The 19,154-nt window shown below is 44.2% G+C and overlaps 1 protein-coding gene across 1 annotated transcript in view; it reads left to right on the top strand.

Annotated features, from left to right (window-relative positions):
* The window catches only part of LOC139229384 (transmembrane protein 79-like), a 34,212-nt gene extending 15,811 nt beyond the window's left edge, over positions 1 to 18,401 (top strand). Inside the window, exons 2-3 of the mRNA XM_070861084.1 lie at positions 14,131 to 14,344; positions 18,194 to 18,401. Of these exons, the coding sequence (XP_070717185.1) occupies positions 14,131 to 14,344; positions 18,194 to 18,401 (422 nt within the window). The remainder of the gene's footprint in view (positions 1 to 14,130; positions 14,345 to 18,193) is intronic.
* Positions 18,402 to 19,154: the final 753 nt, after the last annotated feature.

Genomic DNA, 19,154 nt, shown 5'->3' with positions numbered 1-19,154 from the left:
GGAGTCAGTTCACAGTATTTAAACTATTGAGTCTGACTTCTTTATCCTTATGGCAATCTCACAGACCCATGAAAATCTGGGTCTATAACTCCACCACTGAGCTAAGGGAGCAATAGTTAGCAGTTCTATTTGCTATAAGAAAGACTTGGATTTATATATCGCCTTTAATGACCACCGGACGTCTCAAAGCACTTTACAGCCAATGAAGTACTTTTGGAGTGTAGTCACTGTTGTTATGTCGGAAACGCAGCAGCCAATTTGCGCACAGTAAGCTCCCACAAACAACAATGTGATAATGTTATGTTGATTGAGGGATAAATATTGGCCAGGACACCGGGTATAAGTCCCCTGCCCTTTTTAAAATAGTGCCATGGGATCTTTTACATCCACCTGAGAGGGCAGACAAGGCCTCAGTTTAACATCTCATCCAAAAGATGACACCTCCACCAGTGCAGCACTCCCTCAGCACTGAACTGGAGCATCAGCCTAGATTTTATTTTGCTGTGGAGTGGGACTTGAACCCACAAACTTCTGACTCAGAAGCGAGTGTGCTGCCCACTGAGCCATGGAGTACACCGAGGGAAAAATAAAGTGCTGTCTATCCATCTAACCACAACAATAACAACTTGCACTATGTAGTGCTTTTAATGTCGTCCTGCCCCTCCTAAAAAGTATAATTAAAGACGGGCTGCTGGAAATCTCAGCAGGTCAGGCAGCATCTGTGGAGAGAAACAGAGTTAATGTTTCAGGTCTGTGAACCTTGTCAGAACATTCTGACAAAAATTGGGTTGCACTCTACCTAAACGCACGCAGCATTTGAAATAAAGTAAATGAGTTGACGGCACAAATCATTACAAATGGGTATGATTTGGTGGCCATTACAGAAACGTGGTTGCAGGGGGGCCAAGACTGGGAATTAAACATACAGGGGTATCTGACAATTCGGAAAGATAGACAAGAAGGGAAAGGTGGTGGGGTAGCTCTGTTAATAAAGGATGATATCAGGGCAGTTGTGAGAGACGATATTGGCTCCAATGAACAAAATATTGAATCACTGTGGGTGGAGATTAGAGATAGTAAGGGGAAAAAGTCACTGGTGGGCGTAGTTTATAGGCCCCCAAATAATAACTTCACGGTGGGGCGGACAATAATCAAGGGAATAATGGAGGCATGTGAAAAAGGAACGGCAGTAATCATGGGGGATCTTAGCCTACATATCGATTGGTCAAATCAAATCGCACGGGGTAGCCTTGAGGAGGAATTCATAGAATGCATACGGGATTGTTTCTTAGAACAGTATGTTACAGAACCTACAAGGGAGCAAGCTATCTTAGATCTGGTCCTGTGTAATGAGACAGGAATAATAAACGATCTCCTAGTAAAATATCCTCTCAGAATGAGTGATCACAGTATGGATGAATTTGTAATACAGATTGAGGGTGAGGAAGTAGTGTCTCAAACGAGCATACTATGCTTAAACAAAGGGGACTACAGTGGGATGAGGGCAGAGTTGGCTAAAGTAGACTGGGAACACAGACTAAATGGTGGTACAATTGAGGAACGGTGGTGGACTTTTAAGGAGCTCTTTCATAGTGCTCAACAAAAATATATTCCAGTGAAAAAGAAGGGCGGTAAGAGAAGGGAAAACCAGCCATAGATAACCAAGGAAATAAAGGAGAGTATCAAATTAAAAACCAATGCATATAAGGTGGCCAAGGTTAGTGGGAAACTAGAAGATTAGGAAAATTTTAAACGACAGCAAAGAATGACTAAGAAAGCATTAAAGAAAGGAAAGATAGATTACGAAAGTAAACTTGCGCAAAACATAAAAACAGATAGTAAAAGCTTTTACCGATATATAAAACGGAAAAGAGTGACTAAAGTAAATGTTGGTCCCTTAGAAGATGAGAAGGGGGATTTAATAATGGGAAATGTGGAAATAGCTGAGACCTTAAACACTTATTTTGCTTCGGTCTTCACAGTGGAAGACACAAAAACTATGCCAAAAATTACTGGTCACGGGAATGTGGGAAGGGAGAACCTTGAGATAATCACTATCACTAGGGGAGTAGTGCTGGACAGGCTAATGGGACTCAAGGTAGACAAGTCCCCTGGTCCGGATGAAATGCATCCCAGGGTATTAAAAGAGATGGCGGAAGTTATAGCAGATGCATTCGTTATCATCTACCAAAATTCTCTGGACTCTGGGGAGCTACCAGTGGATTGGAAAGCAGCTAATGTAACGCCTCTGTTTAAAAAGGGGGCAGACAAAATGCAGGTAACTATAGGCTGGTTAGTTTAACATCTGTAGTGGGGTAAATGCTTGAAGCTATCATTAATGAAGAAATAATGGGACATCTAGATAGGAATAATGCAATCAAGCAGACACAACATAGATTCATGAAGGGGAAATCATGTTTAACTAATTTACTGGAATTCTTTGAAGATATAACGAGCATGATGGATAGAGGTGTACCGATGGATGTGGTGTATTTAGATTTCTAAAAGGCATTCGATAAGGTGTCACAAAAGGTTACTGCAGAAGATAAAGGTACGCGGAGTCAGAGGAAATGTATTAGCATGGATCGAGAATTGGCTGGCTAACAGAAAGCAGAGAGTCGGGATAAATGGGTCCTTTTCGGGTTGGAAATCGGTGGTTAGTGGTGTGCCACAGGGATCGGTGCTCGGACCACAACTGTTTACAATATACATAGATGACCTGGAAGAGGGGACAGAGTGTAGTGTAACAAAATTTGCAGATGACACAAAGATTAGTGGGAAAGCGGGTTGTGTAGAGGACACAGAGAGGCTGCAAAGAGATTTAGATAGGTTCAGCGAATGGGCTAAGGTTTGGTAGATGGAATACAATGTCGAAAAATGTGAGGTCATCCACCTTGGAAAAAAAAAACAGTAAAAGGGAATATTATTTGAATGGGGAGAAATTACAACATGCTGCGGTGCAAAGGGACCTGGGGGTCCTTGTGCATGAATCCCAAAAAGTTAGTTTGCAGGTAATCAGGAAGGCGAATGGAATGTTGGCCTTCATTGCGAGAGGGATGGAGTACAAAAGCAGGGAGGTCCTGCTGCAACTGTACAGGGTAGTGGTGAGGCTGCACCTGGAGTACTGCGTGCAGTTTTGGTCACCTTACTTAAGGAAGGATATACTAGCTTTGGAGGGGATACAGAGACGATTCACTAGGCTGATTCCGGAGATGAGGGGGTTACCTTATGATGATAGATTGAGTAGACTGGGTCTTTACTCGTTGGAGTTCAGAAGGATGAGGGGTGATCTTATAGAAACATTTAAAATAATGAAAGGGATAGACAAGATAGAGGCAGAGAGGTTGTTTCCACTGGTCGGGGAGACTAGAACTAGGAGGCACAGCCTCAAAATAAGGGGGAGCCAATTTAAAACCGAGTTGAGAAGGAATTTCTTCTCCCAGAGGGTTGTGAATCTGTGGAATTCTCTGCCCAAGGAAGCAGTTGAGGCTAGCTCATTGAATGCATTCAAATCACAGATAGATTTTTAACCAATAAGGGAATTAAGGGTTACGGGGAGCGGGCAGGTAAGTGGAGCTGAGTCCACGGCTAGATCAGCCATGATCTTGTTGAATGGCGAGCAGGCTCGAGGGGCTAGATGGCCTACTCCTGTTCCAAATTCTTATGTTCTTACAGAGGCTTTTGGGGGTTCACTTTAACAGGAGGGAGTGCACTTTGAAGTGGGTACCAAGGTGGTACACTTCAGTAGTGGAGGGCCGTGCTCTGAATAGGGTGCCTGGGGCTACACTAACGAGGGGTGGGACTGTGCCTTTAAAGGATGAGCAGAGTGCATTTTAATAAGAAGCTGCTGTTTGGTCTGCTAGTAAAGAGAAAGACCAGAAAGTGAAGCTGGTTAAATTTGTGGACGGGCTTCCGGATCTTCTAATCCTAAGTGGTACCTTGTACTTACATAAATGCAGTAGTTGATTTCCTATTTCCCATAGGAGATGTGCTCTGGTTCATTTTGTTAATTGTCTGGAGGTTTCTAGGCCAGGGTCAAAGGCATTATGATGGTTGCATGGCAACTGGGCTGCTGTAAGCATCACTGGCCCAGCGCGCCGACCTTTTCATTGGGGAAAAGGCCCTTCAGCTTTTTGTTTTGTCCTTGAAGGATGCCAAGGTCCATTGCTTGGAAAAACATTTGACCCAATCTTTAACTAGAAATAAATTTCAAGAACATTAGACTTGTAACTATCTCTATGGTGTTTGTTTGAGGCCAGTGACTACTCAGACTGATGGAGGCCAACAGGCTCAAATGGCTGTGTTTCAATTCGGATTCGGATAGTCAGCTCACAGTATTTCAACTACTGAGTCCGGCTTCTTCATCTTTACAGCAATCTCACGGTCCCATGGAATTCTGGGTCTACAGTCTATTGTTGAGATAAGGGAGCCATAGTTAGCAGTTCTTTGTTTTGTTTGGGAAAAAATACAGCGCTGCACATTCATGTAGTCACAACAACAACTTGTATTTATATAGCTCTTTTCATGTCGTAAAGCATCCCAAGGCGCTTCACAGCAGCATTATCAGACAAAAATGTGCCAGATATTAGGGCAAGTGACCAAGTGTTTGGTCAAAGAGGTAGGTTTTAAGCAGCAGCCTAAAGGAGGAAAGAGAGGTGGAGAGGTTTAGGGAGAGAGTTCCAGAGCTTGGGGCCCAGGCAACTGAAGGAACAGCCGCCAATGGTGAGTCGAAGGAAAGTGTAATTATGTATACATCTCACAGACAGTTTCTTACCCGATATGGGAATAAGGGGTTATGGGGAGCAGGCAGGGAAGTGGACCTGAGTGTGATGGCGAAGGTTGAACAGCTACCACCAAGCTCATGGTCTACAGGGCTGTAGTGATACCTGCCCTCCTGTATGACTCAGAGACATGGACCATGTATAGTAGACACCTCAAGTCACTGGAGAAATACCACCCACAATGCCTCCGCAAGATCCTACAAATCCCCTGGGAGGACAGATGCACCAACATTAGCGTCCTCGACCAAGCCAACATCCCCAGCATTGAATCACTGACCACACTTGATCAGCTCCGCTGGGCAGGCCACATTGTCCGCATGCCAGACACGAGACTCCCAAAGCAAGTGCTCTACTCTGAACTCCTTCGTGGCAAATGAGCCAAAGGTGGACAGAGGAAACGTTACAAGGACACCCTAAAAGCCTCCCTGATAAAGTGCAACATCCCCACCAACACCTGGGAGTCCCTGGCCAAAGATCGCCCTAAGTGGAGGAAGTGCATCCGGGAGGGCGCTGAGCGCCTCGATTCTCATCGCCGAGTGCACGCAGAAAACAAGCACAGACAGTGGAAAGAACGCACGGCAAACCTGTCCCACCCTCCCTTACCCTCAATGACTGTCTGTCCCACCTGTGGCAGGGACTGTGGCTCTCGTATTGAACTGTTCAGCCATATAAGGACTCATTCTAAGAGTGGAAGCAAGTCTTCTTCGATTCCGAGGGACTGCATATGATGATGATGATGGACCTGAGTCCATGATCAGATCAGCCATGATCCTATTAAATGGCGGAGCAGGCTCGAGGGGCTAAATGGCCTACTCCTGCTCCTACTTCTTATGTTCTTATGTTTTTCGAGTTGTTGAGTTGGGAGTAGCTTAGCCAGTCACGTGATGTTCACAAGACTCAATAAAACCCCAGCCAGTTGGGTTCAGGGGATCCACGATGAGGCATGTGGTTATGAGTCTGGTGGGTGAGCTGGTAATGTGTCGTGTGATTGTTAAACCTTTGCTAATAAACCAACTAGTTCTTAATAGCAATGTGTTACTATGAATTCTTAAGCAAAGAACCCATGAAGCAAATACATTACAGAAAGGAATCACATCTAGATGACCATGGCCACCATTAGCAAGAAACCTTTCAGCAGTAATTACCCGTGCAGTGACTATCCCAATAACTGCTACTGGAATAAAAACAGAAAATGCTGGAAATACTCAGTTGGCCAAGCATCATCTGCGGAGAGAGAAACAGAGTTAATGTTTCAGGTCTGTGACCTTTTGTCAGAACTGGAAAAAGTTAGAGATGTAACAGATTTTAACCAAGTGCAGAGGCAGGGAAAGGGGGAATGGAAGGAAAGAACAAAAGGGAAGGTCTGTGTTAGGGTGGCAGGCAGGAGTGATTAAATGCTGCAAATGAGAATGGCAGAATCATTAACAGCTACCGCCTGGCAAAATAGGGGCAGAGGTTATGGTCTGAAATTGTTAAACTCAATGTTGAGTCCAGAAGGCTGTAAAGTTCCTAATCGAAAAATGAGGTGCTGTTCCTCAAACTTATGTTGAGCTTCATTGGAACAGTGTAAGAGGCCGAGGGTGGGAGTGGGAGTGGAGTGGAGAATTAAAGTGACAGGCGACCGGGAGATCATTGTGTTGTCCACTGGAGACCATGTTTCATCACATGGTCATTCCACCACTAACCCTTCAAGACACCATAGGATAGAAATGATTGTCCGCAATGATGTGTTTAATGCACTCGTATCAAGTTCCTCTGTCTGCTATTTTAACAGAGATGCTAATTCATTTGTTTTATATTAAATAAGCTGATGCTTCTGTTAAAATACCACAAAGGAATTTGATGTAAACACGTTAGGCATTCATATAATAACTGTGCACAGTTTGGTCTCCTTATCTGAGGAAGGATATTCTTGCCTTAGAGGTGGTGCAATGAAGGGTCACTGGATTGACCACTGGATTGACCGATTAATACGGTTGTCCTATGAGAAGAGATTGAGTAGTTCGGGCCTATACTCTCTGAGTTTAGAAGAATGAGAGGTGATCTCCTTGAAACATATAAGATTCTGAGGGACATTGACAGGGTAGATGCTGAGAGGTTGTCTCCCCTGGCTGGAGAGTCTAAACCTAGGGGGCTATAGTCTCAGGATAAGGGGTCAGCCATTTAAGACTGAGATGAGGAGGACTTTCTTCACTCAGAGGGTTGTGAAACTTTGGAATTCTCGGCCCCAAAGGGTTGTGGATGCGGAATCGTTGAGTATATTCAAGGCTGAGATAGATAAGATTTTTGGACTCTAGGGGAATCAAGGGATATGGGGATCAGGCGGGAAAGTGGAGTTGAGGGCGAAGATCAGCCATGATCTTGCTGAATGGTGGAGCAGGCTCGAGGGTCCGTGTGGCCTACTCCTGCTCTTATTTCTTAAGTTCTTATTACATTGCTGCTGGTCATTTCTGCCCTATATTCAGAACCATGTGTAAGATCTGATAGCTGTGTTGTTCCGATGTTATTTGGGGATTGCTAATCGAAAAGAATAAACCTGCGTTTCCTACATTACAACAGTGACTGCACTTCAAAAAGTATTTCATTGGCTGTAAAGCACTTGGGACGTCCAATATGTTCTTTCTTTGCATTGATCGGGTGCCTTATTGTGCGCTCAGGATGCCCCAAAGTACCTTACAGTCAAATAATTACTTTTGAAGTGCAGCGCTGTTGTTAAAATGCAAATCCAGCATTAATAATAGTCCAACGTTGTATCGTAAAGGAAAGACTTTGGATTTATATAGCGCCTAACACGACCACCAGACGTCTCAAAGCACTTTGCAGCCAATTAAGTACTTTTGGAGTATAGTCACTGTTGTAATGTGGGAAATGTGGCAGGCAATTTGCGCACAGCAAGCTCCCATAAATAGCGATGTGATAATGACCAGATAGTCTGTTTTTGTTATGTTGATCGAGGGATAAATATTGGCCAGGTAACTCCCCTGCTCTTCTTCTAAATAGCGCCATGGGATCTTTTAATTCCACTCGCGACAGAGCAGACAGGGCCTCGGTTTAAATTCCATCCGTATAGCCTTCTGACACTCACTCTCTAGCCTGCCCGCAGTACTTGCTGTGTTTAGATCGAGAGCCACAATTGCAAATAGCGTTTTTCTCAGAGGTGTTGCTTGGCAACCCAGTGCGATGGGACGTGGGTCTGAGCCTGCGATTCTCCACACAGTGAACTCACGCTGTTTTTGGCTCTTGCCAAGGGGAGGCCACAGGAAGAGGCTTAAGGAGAAACAGTGCAGTGATAGCATTCAAGAATGATACATATTTCAACTATCAAGTACTATAGTTATCAGAAAAAAAGCTATTTTTGGTTTGAACAGGGAATTTTATGGGGTGCAGCTGATACAGTTTCTCAACATTGTGAAAGGTTTTCAGAGGGTAAATAGTGAAAAGTTGTCTTCATTGGTTGGTGAGTTGGTAACAAGGGGCCACAAACCCAGGATTATCACTGGAAGGGGGAAATTAGAAAAATTTCCTTTGCACAGGGAACGTTAATGTTGGCATGCTTCACCACAAGTGGCTTTTGAAGCAGAGTGTAATATCATTTAAAAAGGAATTGGATATATATTTGAAAATATAATAGGATATGGGGAAAAATCAGTGGAATGAGATTTCTGTAGGTGGCACCAATTGATGAGCTAGCATGGCACAGGCTCCATGGCCATAATGGTCTTATTCAGTGCAGGTTTTACTGTGATCCAGAAGGAGATTGTGTGCAGAGAGGTCAGTGCTGCTCTATGTGAAGTGGTTTCAAACTGTATTAAATATGACTGGTGTCAGCTGTGGTGTCAGTTTCTAAGTTCCCCTCCAAGTCACCATCCTGACTTGGACATATATTGTCGTTCCTTCATCATTGCTGAGTCAAAATCCCTAGCTAACATCATCCTCATTGGAGTTTAGAAGAATGAGAGGGGATCTTATTGAAACATATAAGATTCTGATGGGGTAGATGCAGAGAGGATGTTTCCCCTCGTGCGGGAATCTAGAGCTAGAACTAGAATAAGGGGTCGCCCATTTAAAACGGAATTGAAGAAGAATTTCTTCTCTCAAAGGGTCGTGAATCTTTGGAATTCTCTTCCCCAGAGAGCTGTGGAGGCTGGGTCATTGAATATATTTAAGGCGGAGATAGACAGATTTTTGAATGATAAGGGAGTCAAAGGTTATGGGGAGCGGGCAAGGAAGTGGAGCTGAGCCCAAGATCAGATCAGCCGTGATCTTATTGAATGGTGGAGCAGGCTCGAGGGGCCGAATGGCCTATGCCTGCTCCTATTTCTTATGTTCTTATGTTCAGAATACCTTCTGCACGCAGGGATGGCAGCAGTTCAAGGAGGATGTCCACAACCACCTTCTCAACCCAATAAATACAGCTTTTCTAGTGTCACCCAGATCCTGAGAACAACTTTTTAAAAAGGACCATCTTACAAAGGTAGCCTTTTCAGACCCACTGCTTTATAAGAACATAAGAATTAGGAACAGGCATAGGCCATCTAGCCCCTCGAGCCTGCTCCGCCATTCAACAAGATCACGGCTGATCTGGCCGTGGACTCAGCTCCACTTACCTGCCCGCTCCCCATAACCCTTAATTCCCTTATTGGTTAAAAATCTATCTATCTGTGATTTGAATGCATTCAATGAGCTAGCCTCAACTGCTTTCTTGGGCAGAAAATTCCACAGATTCACAACCCTCTGGGAGAAGAAATTCCTTCTCAACTCGGTTTTAAATTGGCTCCCCCGTATTTTGAGGCTGTGCCCCCTAGTTCTAGTCTCCCCGACCAGCGGAAACAACCTCTCTGCCTCTATCTTGTCTATCCCTTTCATTATTTTAAATGTTTCTATAAGATCACCCCTCATCCTTCTGAACTCCAACGAGTAAAGACCCAGTCTACTCAATCTATCATCATAAGGTAACCCCCTCATCTCCGGAATCAGCCTAGTGAATCGTCTCTGTACCCCCTCCAAAGCTAGTATATCGTTCCTTAAGTAAGGTGACCAAAACTGCACGCAGTACTCCAGGTGCAGTCTCACCAATACCCTGTACAGTTGCAGCAGGACCTCCCTGCTTTTGTACTCCATCCTTCTTGCAATGAAGGCCAACATTCCATTCGCCTTCCTGATTACCTCCTGTACTTGCAAACTAACTTTTTGGGATTCATGCACAAGGACCCTCTGCACCGCAGCATGTTGTAATTTCTCCCCATTCAAATAATATTCCCTTTTACTGTTTTTTTTTCCCAAGGTGGATGACCTCACATTTTCCGACATTGTATTCCATCTGCCAAACCTTAGCCCATTCGCTTAACCTATCTAAATCTCTTTGCAGCCTCTCTGTGTCCTCTACACAACCCGCTTTCCCACTAAACTTTGTGGCATCTGCAAATTTTGTTACATTACTCTCTGTCGCTTCTTCCAGATCATCTATGTATATTGTAAACAGTTGTGGTCCCAGCACCGATCCCTGTGGCACACCACTAACCACCGATTTCCAACCCGAAAAGGACCCATTTATCCCGACTCTGCTTTCTGTTAGCCAGCCAATTCTCGATCCATGCTAATACATTTCTTCTGACTCCGCGTACCTTTATCTTCTGCAGTAACCTTTTGTGTGGCACCTTATCGAATGCCTTTTGGAAATCTAAATACACCACATCCATCGGTACACCTCTATCCACAATGCTCGTTATATCCTCAAAGAATTCCAGTAAATTAGTTAAACATGATTTCCCCTTCATGAATCCATGTTGCGTCTGCTTGATTGCACTATTCCTATCTAGATGTCCCGCTATTTCTTCCTTAATGATAGCTTCAAGCATTTTCCCCACTACAGATGTTAAACTAACCGGCCTATAGTTACCTGCCTTTTGTCTGCCCCCTTTTTTAAAGAGAAGTGTTACATTAGCTGCTTTCCAATCCGCTGGTACCTCCCCAAAGTCCAGAGAATTTTGGTAGATTATAACGAATGCATCTGCTATAACTTCTGCCATCTCTTTTAATACCCTGGGATGCATTTCATCAGGATCAGGGGACTTGTCTACCTTGAGTCCCATTAGCCTGTCCAGCACTACCCCCCTAGTGATAGTGATTATCTCAAGGTCCTCCCTTCCCACATTCCCGTGACCAGCAATTTTTGGCATGGTTTTTGTGTCTTCCACTGTGAAGACCGAAACAAAATAATTGTTTAAGGTCTCAGCCATTTCCACATTTCCCATTATTAAATCCCCCTTCTCATCTTCTGAGGGACCAACATTTACTTTAGTCACTCTTTTCCGTTTTATATATCGGTAAAAGCTTTTACTATCTGTTTTTATGTTTTGCGCAAGTTTACTTTTGTATTCTATCTTTCCTTTCTTTATTGCTTTCTTAGTCATTCTTTGCTGTCGTTTAAAATTTTCCTAATCTTCTAGTTTCCCACTAACCTTGGCCACCTTATTGGTTTTTAATTTGATACTCTCCTTTATTTCCTTGGTTATCCACGGCTGGTTATCTCTTCTCTTACCGCCCTTCTTTTTCACTGGAATATATTTTTGTTGAGCACTATGAAAGAGCTCCTTAAAAGTCCTCCACTGTTCCTCAATTGTGCCACCATTTAGTCTGTGTTTCCAGTCTACTTTAGCCAACTCTGCCCTCATCCCACTGTAGTCCCCTTAGTTTAAGCATAGTATGCTCGTTTGAGACACTACTTCCTCATCCTCAATCTGTATTATAAATTCAACCACACTGTGATCACTCATTCCGAGAGGATCTTTTACGAGGAGATCGTTCATTATTCCTGTCTCATTACACAGGATCAGATCTAAGATAGCTTGCTCCCTTGTAGGTTCTGTAACATACTGTTCTAAGAAACAATCCCGTATGCATTCTATGAATTCCTCCTCAAGGCTACCCCGTGCGATTTGATTTGACCAATCGATATGTAGGCTAAAATCCCCCATGATTACTGCCGTTCCTTTTTCACATGCCTCCATTATTCCCTTGATTATTGTCTGCCCCACTGTGAAGTTATTATTTGGGGGCCTATAAACTACGCCCACCAGTGACTTTTTCCCCTTACTATCTCTAATCTCCACCCACAATGATTCAACATTTTGTTCATTAGAGCCAACATCATCTCTCACAACTGCCCTGATATCATCCTTTATTAACAGAGCTACCACACCTTCTTTCCCTTCTTGTCTATCTTTCTGAATTGTCAGATACCCCTGTACGTTTAATTCCCAGTCTTGGCCACCCTGCAACCACGTTTCTGTAATGGCCACCAAATCATACCCGTTTGTAATGATTTGTGCCGTCAACTCATTTACTTTATTTCGAATGCTGCGTGCGTTTAGGTAGAGTGTTTTAATACTAGTTTTTAAACCATGATTTTTAGTTTTGACCCCCTCCTGCAGCCCCTTTATATTCATACATATTGTCCCTTCCTATCACCTTGTGGTTTACACTTACCCCAGTGCTACTCTGCTCTGTTGCCTCCTGCCTTTTGCATTCTTTCTTGGGGTCCTGTTCATCTGAGCTCTCACCCACTCCAACTAGCTCAGAGCCCTCTCCTGGGTTCCGAATACTCCTCGCATTGAGGCACCGAGCCCTCAGGCTTGCTTTTTTATTACACTTTGACCCTTTAGAATTTTGCTGTACAGTGGCCCTTTTTGTTTTTTGTCTTGGGTTTCTCTGCCCTCCACTTTTACTCATCTCCTTTCTGTCTTTTGCTTCTGTCTCCATTTTGTTTCCCTCTGTCTCCCTGCATTGGTTCCCATCCCCCTGCCATATTAGTTTAACTCCTCCCCAACAGCACTAGCAAACACTCCCCCTAGGACATTGGTTCCGGTCCTGCCCAGGTGCAGACAGTCCGGTTTGTACTGGTCCCACCTCCCCCAGAACCGGTTCCAATGCCCCAGGAATTTGAATCCCTCCCTGCTGCACCACTGCTCAAGCCACGTATTCATCTGAGCTATCCTGCGATTCCTACTCTGACTAGCAAGTGGCACTGGTAGCAATCCTGAGATTACTACTTTTGAGGTCCTCCTTTTTAATTTAGCTCCTAGCTCCTTAAATTCTTCTCGTAGGACCTCACCCCTTAGCACAATCTCAGACAAAACAAGAAATTTTTTTTTGACTCCCTCAATACACCTCCCCCAGACCTGGAGTAGATATTTTTTTTAACTTCTGAGTGCTTTCTCTGTTAAAACAAAAATGGATCAAAGTTATTCAGCAGTGACAACAGCGCATAACTCTGAGCTCCCAATGGACATCTTATATGTCTTTCAAGACCCCATTATAAAAGGGTACGGTATAATCCATATGGTCCCAGGATCTTTGCTTTCTTTGTGCTGGATTAACTGATGCGTTAATATTATATGAAGATTTCAGATTACTATTATTTATCATGGTAACTGAGCTGGGACGAACTAAATGGACTGCCTTCCAAAATAGTGCTGCACTGATGGATTGCTCCATCATCTGAATCACGCAAGGATTTTAAAACTCCGTTTTTTTCCCCCAATAGTTTGCAGCTTAACACAAATATCATGACGTATATTACAACCATGATTAGAATTAATTCCTCCCCTCATTTTTGAGTTGAAATTGTCAACATCGTTGTTACAATGGCTGATGTTGGAATTTCATGTGAACCCATTAGTGGCCATGTTACTGAGTGCAATTTTCGCCCATTTACATTGTAGCCAGGAATGACTCTGAACATTTTAATCCCTCTATGTGGAGAATTAAAAGCCCGCGACCTCTACCACCTAGGAGATCAAGGGCAGCAGGCGCATGGGAACACCACCATCTCCATGTTCCCCTTCAAGTTACGCACCATCCTGACTTGGAGATATATCGCCGTTTCTTCATCGTCGCTGGATTAAGATCCTGGCATTCCCTTCCTAGCAATGCTGTGGGAGTACCTTCACCTATGGACTGCAGCGGTTCAAGAAGGTGGTTCACCACCACCTTCTCGAGGACTGGGCAATAAATGCCAGCCTTGCTAGCGACGTCCATAACCCAATAATTATAGCTTTTAAGTACCAGGCTTCCCTACTTCCTCTCAAACAGTATGGCCACGATTAGGACACTGGTTTGTATTACATGCTGTCACTTTGGCACACATCTTCAAGTATCAGTGCACTGCTCCATCGGAGCAATTTTTATCTTCAGTCGGAAAACACATTTAAAGAAACGATTCTCTGGTTCCTTATAATTTTCGAATGTGTAATATCACGAGTTGTAAATTTATGAAGAGTTCTACTGCTCCTATTTTGATCCACACTTAAAGACTTAACACGTCGTGATTTTATTTAATCTTTTCCAGGTGTTGTAATTGGTTCCCTGTCCCGGCTCTGTTCCACAGCGATCGATCCCTTGGACACCAATGTCCGTGCTGTTCTCATCCATCAGAGATATGTTGGCAACTCCATTGAACAGTTTACCATCTATTTCATCAACATGGTTGTTATGGCAACCTATCTTCACCAGGAGCACATGAAGATCATTCCCATACTAGCTGGGCTCTTTGCAGTGGCAAGGTGATGAGCGACATGAAATATGCTGGTGTTTATATACATTCTTCAGAGCTAAAGGCTGCGGAGTTCTCCCAATGCACTGCCCCTGGGGTAGTGGTAAGTGGTGAGACCACTGCAAATGGGCTCAAGTTACCCTGGGAATAAAATCAGCCGCTGTTCCACTCCCGATCGCCATCCCATGTAAAGTGCATGGGTGAGGATGGGCTCTACGGTGATGCCTTCCACAGTCAAATAGTATGACAACCCTCACCCCCGTTGGCCTACATATGAAGAATGGCCATTTCCAATTTGTTTGTGATGGCGATTACATCTGTACTCTGAACTACTTGATCTGTTTGGAGGTGATGTGGCCTTTTTATGCACATTGCGCCTGCCCTTCAAATTGGTATTACTGTAACTATATCAGGACTTAGACAAAAGCAAAATACTGTGGATGCTGGAATCTGGTATAAAAACAGGAAGTGCTGGAAATCTCAGCAGGTCTGGCAGCATCCGTGGAGAAGAAGCAGAGTGAGATTTCCAGCATTTTCTGTTTTTATTTCAGGACTTTAGAAATGTTTTATTATAAGGCTGACCTTCTTTTGGATGAGACATTAAACCAAGATCCCATCTGCTCTCTCAGGTGGACGTAAAAGATCCCATGACACTATTTCAAAGAAGAGCAGGGGAGTTATCGCCGGTGTCCTGTCCAATATTTATCCCTCAATCAACATCACTAAAACAGATTATCTAATCATTATCACATTGCTGTTTGTGGGAGCTTGCTGTGCACAAATTGGCTGCCGCGTTTCCCACATTACAACAGTGACTACACTCCAAAAGTACTTCATTGGCTGTAAAGCGCCTTGAGAGATCCCATGGTCGTGAAAGGCGCTGTATAAATGCAAGTCTTTCTGCTTTCTTCTCCTTACCCTGGCCAGTGTTGCAAGCTGTAAAACCAAGATGCACAGGGCATGCTGTTAATAGGAACTTGGAACTCACCACAACACATCAATAGGAATTTTAAAACGTGCTAAGACACATGTGTACCCTGTTAATGGAGACACCTACCCGGTTGATGATTGACATTGAAGTCTTCCACCCAGAGTACATTCTGTGCCCTTACTACTCTCAGTGCTTCTTCCAAGTGGTGTTCAATATGGAGGAGGTCTGGAGCTCTCCTTCCCCACTGGCGACCTGGCCTCTTCTCCTCCTCCTCCTCCTCCTCCAACATGTGGTGAGTTCCAAGGCTGTGAACCCCCTGCCCTCCCACCCCGAACCCCGATGGGCCACTGACCCTCCCAATGCCTGCCCCCAATCAAGCCTCCGACCACCTAGCACCAAGGGCACTACCCAGGGCCGAGCCTGCGGTCAACATCTCGCCGTAGGCAACTAGGCCCATACAGCAGTGCCTGGTCTCCATTCATCTTGGACCCTCTTGCCACTGGATCAAGACCTTGCTCAGCTAAGCCTGTGTGGTAGCTGGTGTGCAGCGACCACCCCACATTAAAAGAACTCACGCACAGGCATCTTCCACTCCGTTAACATGAAATTCGGGACCTGGAACGTCAGGACCCTCATGGACTGTTCCGCCACCAAAGAACTCACTTCAGGAGTGGAAGCAAGTCTTCCTCGATTCCGAGGGACTGCCTATGATGATGATGATAATGGGGAACCTGAAACACACCAGGACAAATAAGCAGCACGTTACTAAGCTACTTAAACACACAAAAAAGAGCAAATGAGGAAAGTATGAAGGAATTATTTACGGCAGCTCAAACTCACTTAAATAATCGTAGAAATCGCAATATTCAAGGATACCATTTGGCCCATCGTGTCTGTGCCAGTGCTAGCTGGCCACATGGGAGATATCTACTCCAATCTCATCTCTCCCTGTACCTTTTAATATGTTTCTTCAAGTATTTAGCTGAATGCCTCTTAAGTGTTGCCAAATGACTGGGATTTGATAAGCAGGGGGTTAATGTATTCTATATTCTAACCATCCTTTGCATGGAAAAAATCTTCTCACCTCCCCCTTTATGTTTCTAATAAGAACATAAGAATTAGGAGCAAGGGTCGGCCATACGACCCCCCGAGCCTGCTCCTCCATTCAATAAGATCATGGCTGATCATCGACCTCAACTCCACTTTCCTGCCCGATCTCCATATCCCTTTGTTCCCCTAGAGTCCAAAAATCTATCGATGGCTTGATTATACTCAACAATTCAACATCCACAGCCCTCTGGGGTAGAGAATTCCAAAGATTCACAACCCCCTGAGTCAAGAAATTCCTCCTCGTCTCAGTCTTAAATGGCTGACCCCTTATCCTGAGACTGTGCCCCCTAGTTCTAGACTCTCCAGCCAGGGGAAACAACCCCTCAGCATCTACCCTGACAATCCCCCTCAGAATCTATTCCTAATTTTATAGCCATTATTACCATTTCACAAAGCAATGGAATAATTCACCAGTTCGTCCTCAATTTTGATCATTTCTGTTAGTTCCCCTCTTAACCTTCTCTGATCCAATGATACGTGTTATACAGGCAACTCTCAATTATCTGGGGCCCTCGGGAATCGGGCTATTCCGGGTAAACGATTTTGCCGCTACGGCGAGTGCACGTACTTGCCGAGAATGTTTGGGTCCCAAATTTATAGTTCTTTGATGCTTTTCTGCTTCTGTGCACTCCAGGATAGGATTGTCCACCTATTCATTTTAATATAAAGTGACAAGACCCATGTTATACTGTGTCCACTTTTTCTTAAAATGGCCAGTCTAAAGGCTTCAACGGCTGGAGGTCGAATGAGACTCGGCTTTACTTACCCCCGAGGTGGTACCCTCAGTGATACTCCAAACTGCACAAGAGCACATTCACCAAGATCAGAAAACGGAAAGACGGCAGGGAAGGGAGGAAGAGTTGGATAAATCTTTTGCCCCTCTGAACTTGCTTCCAGCATGATGATGTAGATAGTGCCCTAAAAGAGCAGGGTTGGGAGCAATGCCTTCGATCTGATAACGTGAGGATGGGTTGCAGTATGAGCAGACAGACTGTCCAGGTCCGAGTTAATTTGATCACTCTACAAGGATTCCTTGAAGGTCGAGACAGCATTGAACTTTATTATAAAATAAAGCCCTTCCTCTGTGTGTAGTGATAATGCTGTGTGTCAGTGCAGGATTGTGTGTGGGGTTGGTTTAATGGTCGTGTGTAGCTGTACACGGGACAGAATCATGGTTTTTAAAAGTGCCGTTGCAGCGGGTTCTCCGTTAGATCCGTGTACGGATAATCGAGAGTTGCCTGTAGTTTTATTCAAACCATATTGAGTCTTGTTAAAGAGTGTAGCAGTTTCCAAAATTTTCTTTAATGCTGTTTTTTAGACACGTGCAGGCTGACTTACATACACACACGCACATACAACACAAAAGCAGATGCTGGAATTCTGAAACAAAAACAGAAAATGCTGGAAACACTCAACAGATTAGGCAGCATCTGCGGGGAGAGAAACAGAGTTAACGTTTCAGGTCGATGACCTTTCAACAGAACCACATACACACACGCACATACACACATGCACATACACATGCACATACACACATGTACATACACACGCACATACGCACACACACACACACGCGCGCACATACACACGTGCACATACACACGCACATGCACACACACGCACATTCACATACATACACACACACACACATGCAGACACACGCACATACACATGCACATACATATACATACATACACACACATATACACAAACGCAAATGCATACACACCCCACTCAAAGAAGTTTGTCAAATATCCTGATTGTAACGGGAACCTCACTAGTCTGTAACTGAGACAATTTGTTGTGCATTTCTTACAGGCTGATATACTGGATTACAGCCGGTTTGAGCAGTGCCTATCGTGGCTTTGGATTCGGGCTGACATTTTTCCCCACCTTGGCGATGGTGGCCTACAATTTCTACTGCATGTACGAACTAGGACTGGATCACCACTTTATCCCAGCTGAAAGTGGAGGGCCCACACGAGCTCCGGCACCAAGACTGAGATGGTGGAATCTCGGGGGTTGAATGGCATCAGGGCGGGGAAATCACATGGAAGATTAGACTAGTGTACTGTGTGAATATGAGTGTAAGGAGAATGTGGGGCAATGAACACACTGTTCGTTTTTGTGGGTGGCTTATTGCAGTTTAAATCAAAAGCCACGAATATAAGACAGGCTGCAGTCTTGAGACTGTTTTAACAGGAATTTAATTTAAATGGAGTTACGACTCTCATAGATACCTTTAACTGAAACTAGGAGGTGACTGCTCTCTGACCGACTGTACTTGTCCTGTGCCAGTCTGGTCATAACGTTACTGTCTCTTTTATATATATATATATATCCTTCAAGTTTGTACAATTATCTTACACAACCACCCGTCACATCTTATCATTAGAGCCAATTAAGTGTACGTTTAAGGACATTTACGACCAGCAATTCTCTTAGGCAGTCCCTCGGAGTCGAGGATGACTTGCTTCCACACTAATATTGCAAATTATGCAAAGGATTATATTCAATTTTATTGTCAAATTTGTACTGCTTCTCCTGCTTTCAATGGACAGTTCCCCAAGCCTTACAAAATTGGCCGCATCCTTCTCATCAATCCAGTATTATCACAAGCTTCTCCCGACCAGAGAATGGTGAACCCGTGCTCAAAGGCAGCCACCATTCTGAATCACTGTCATGTTTCACATACTATTCAGGAGGCTCTGGAAGCAAGAGCATTGCAGGATATTGTGTAATTGCCAGCCCTGAACTGCAGTGATTGAAAGCTCACCGT

This window comes from Pristiophorus japonicus, chromosome 18, assembly GCF_044704955.1.
Source record: "Pristiophorus japonicus isolate sPriJap1 chromosome 18, sPriJap1.hap1, whole genome shotgun sequence".
Classification (NCBI taxonomy): Eukaryota; Metazoa; Chordata; class Chondrichthyes; family Pristiophoridae; genus Pristiophorus; species Pristiophorus japonicus.
The sequence above is the reverse complement of the archived record's forward strand: the minus strand, read 5'-3'. Positions and strand labels throughout refer to the sequence as shown.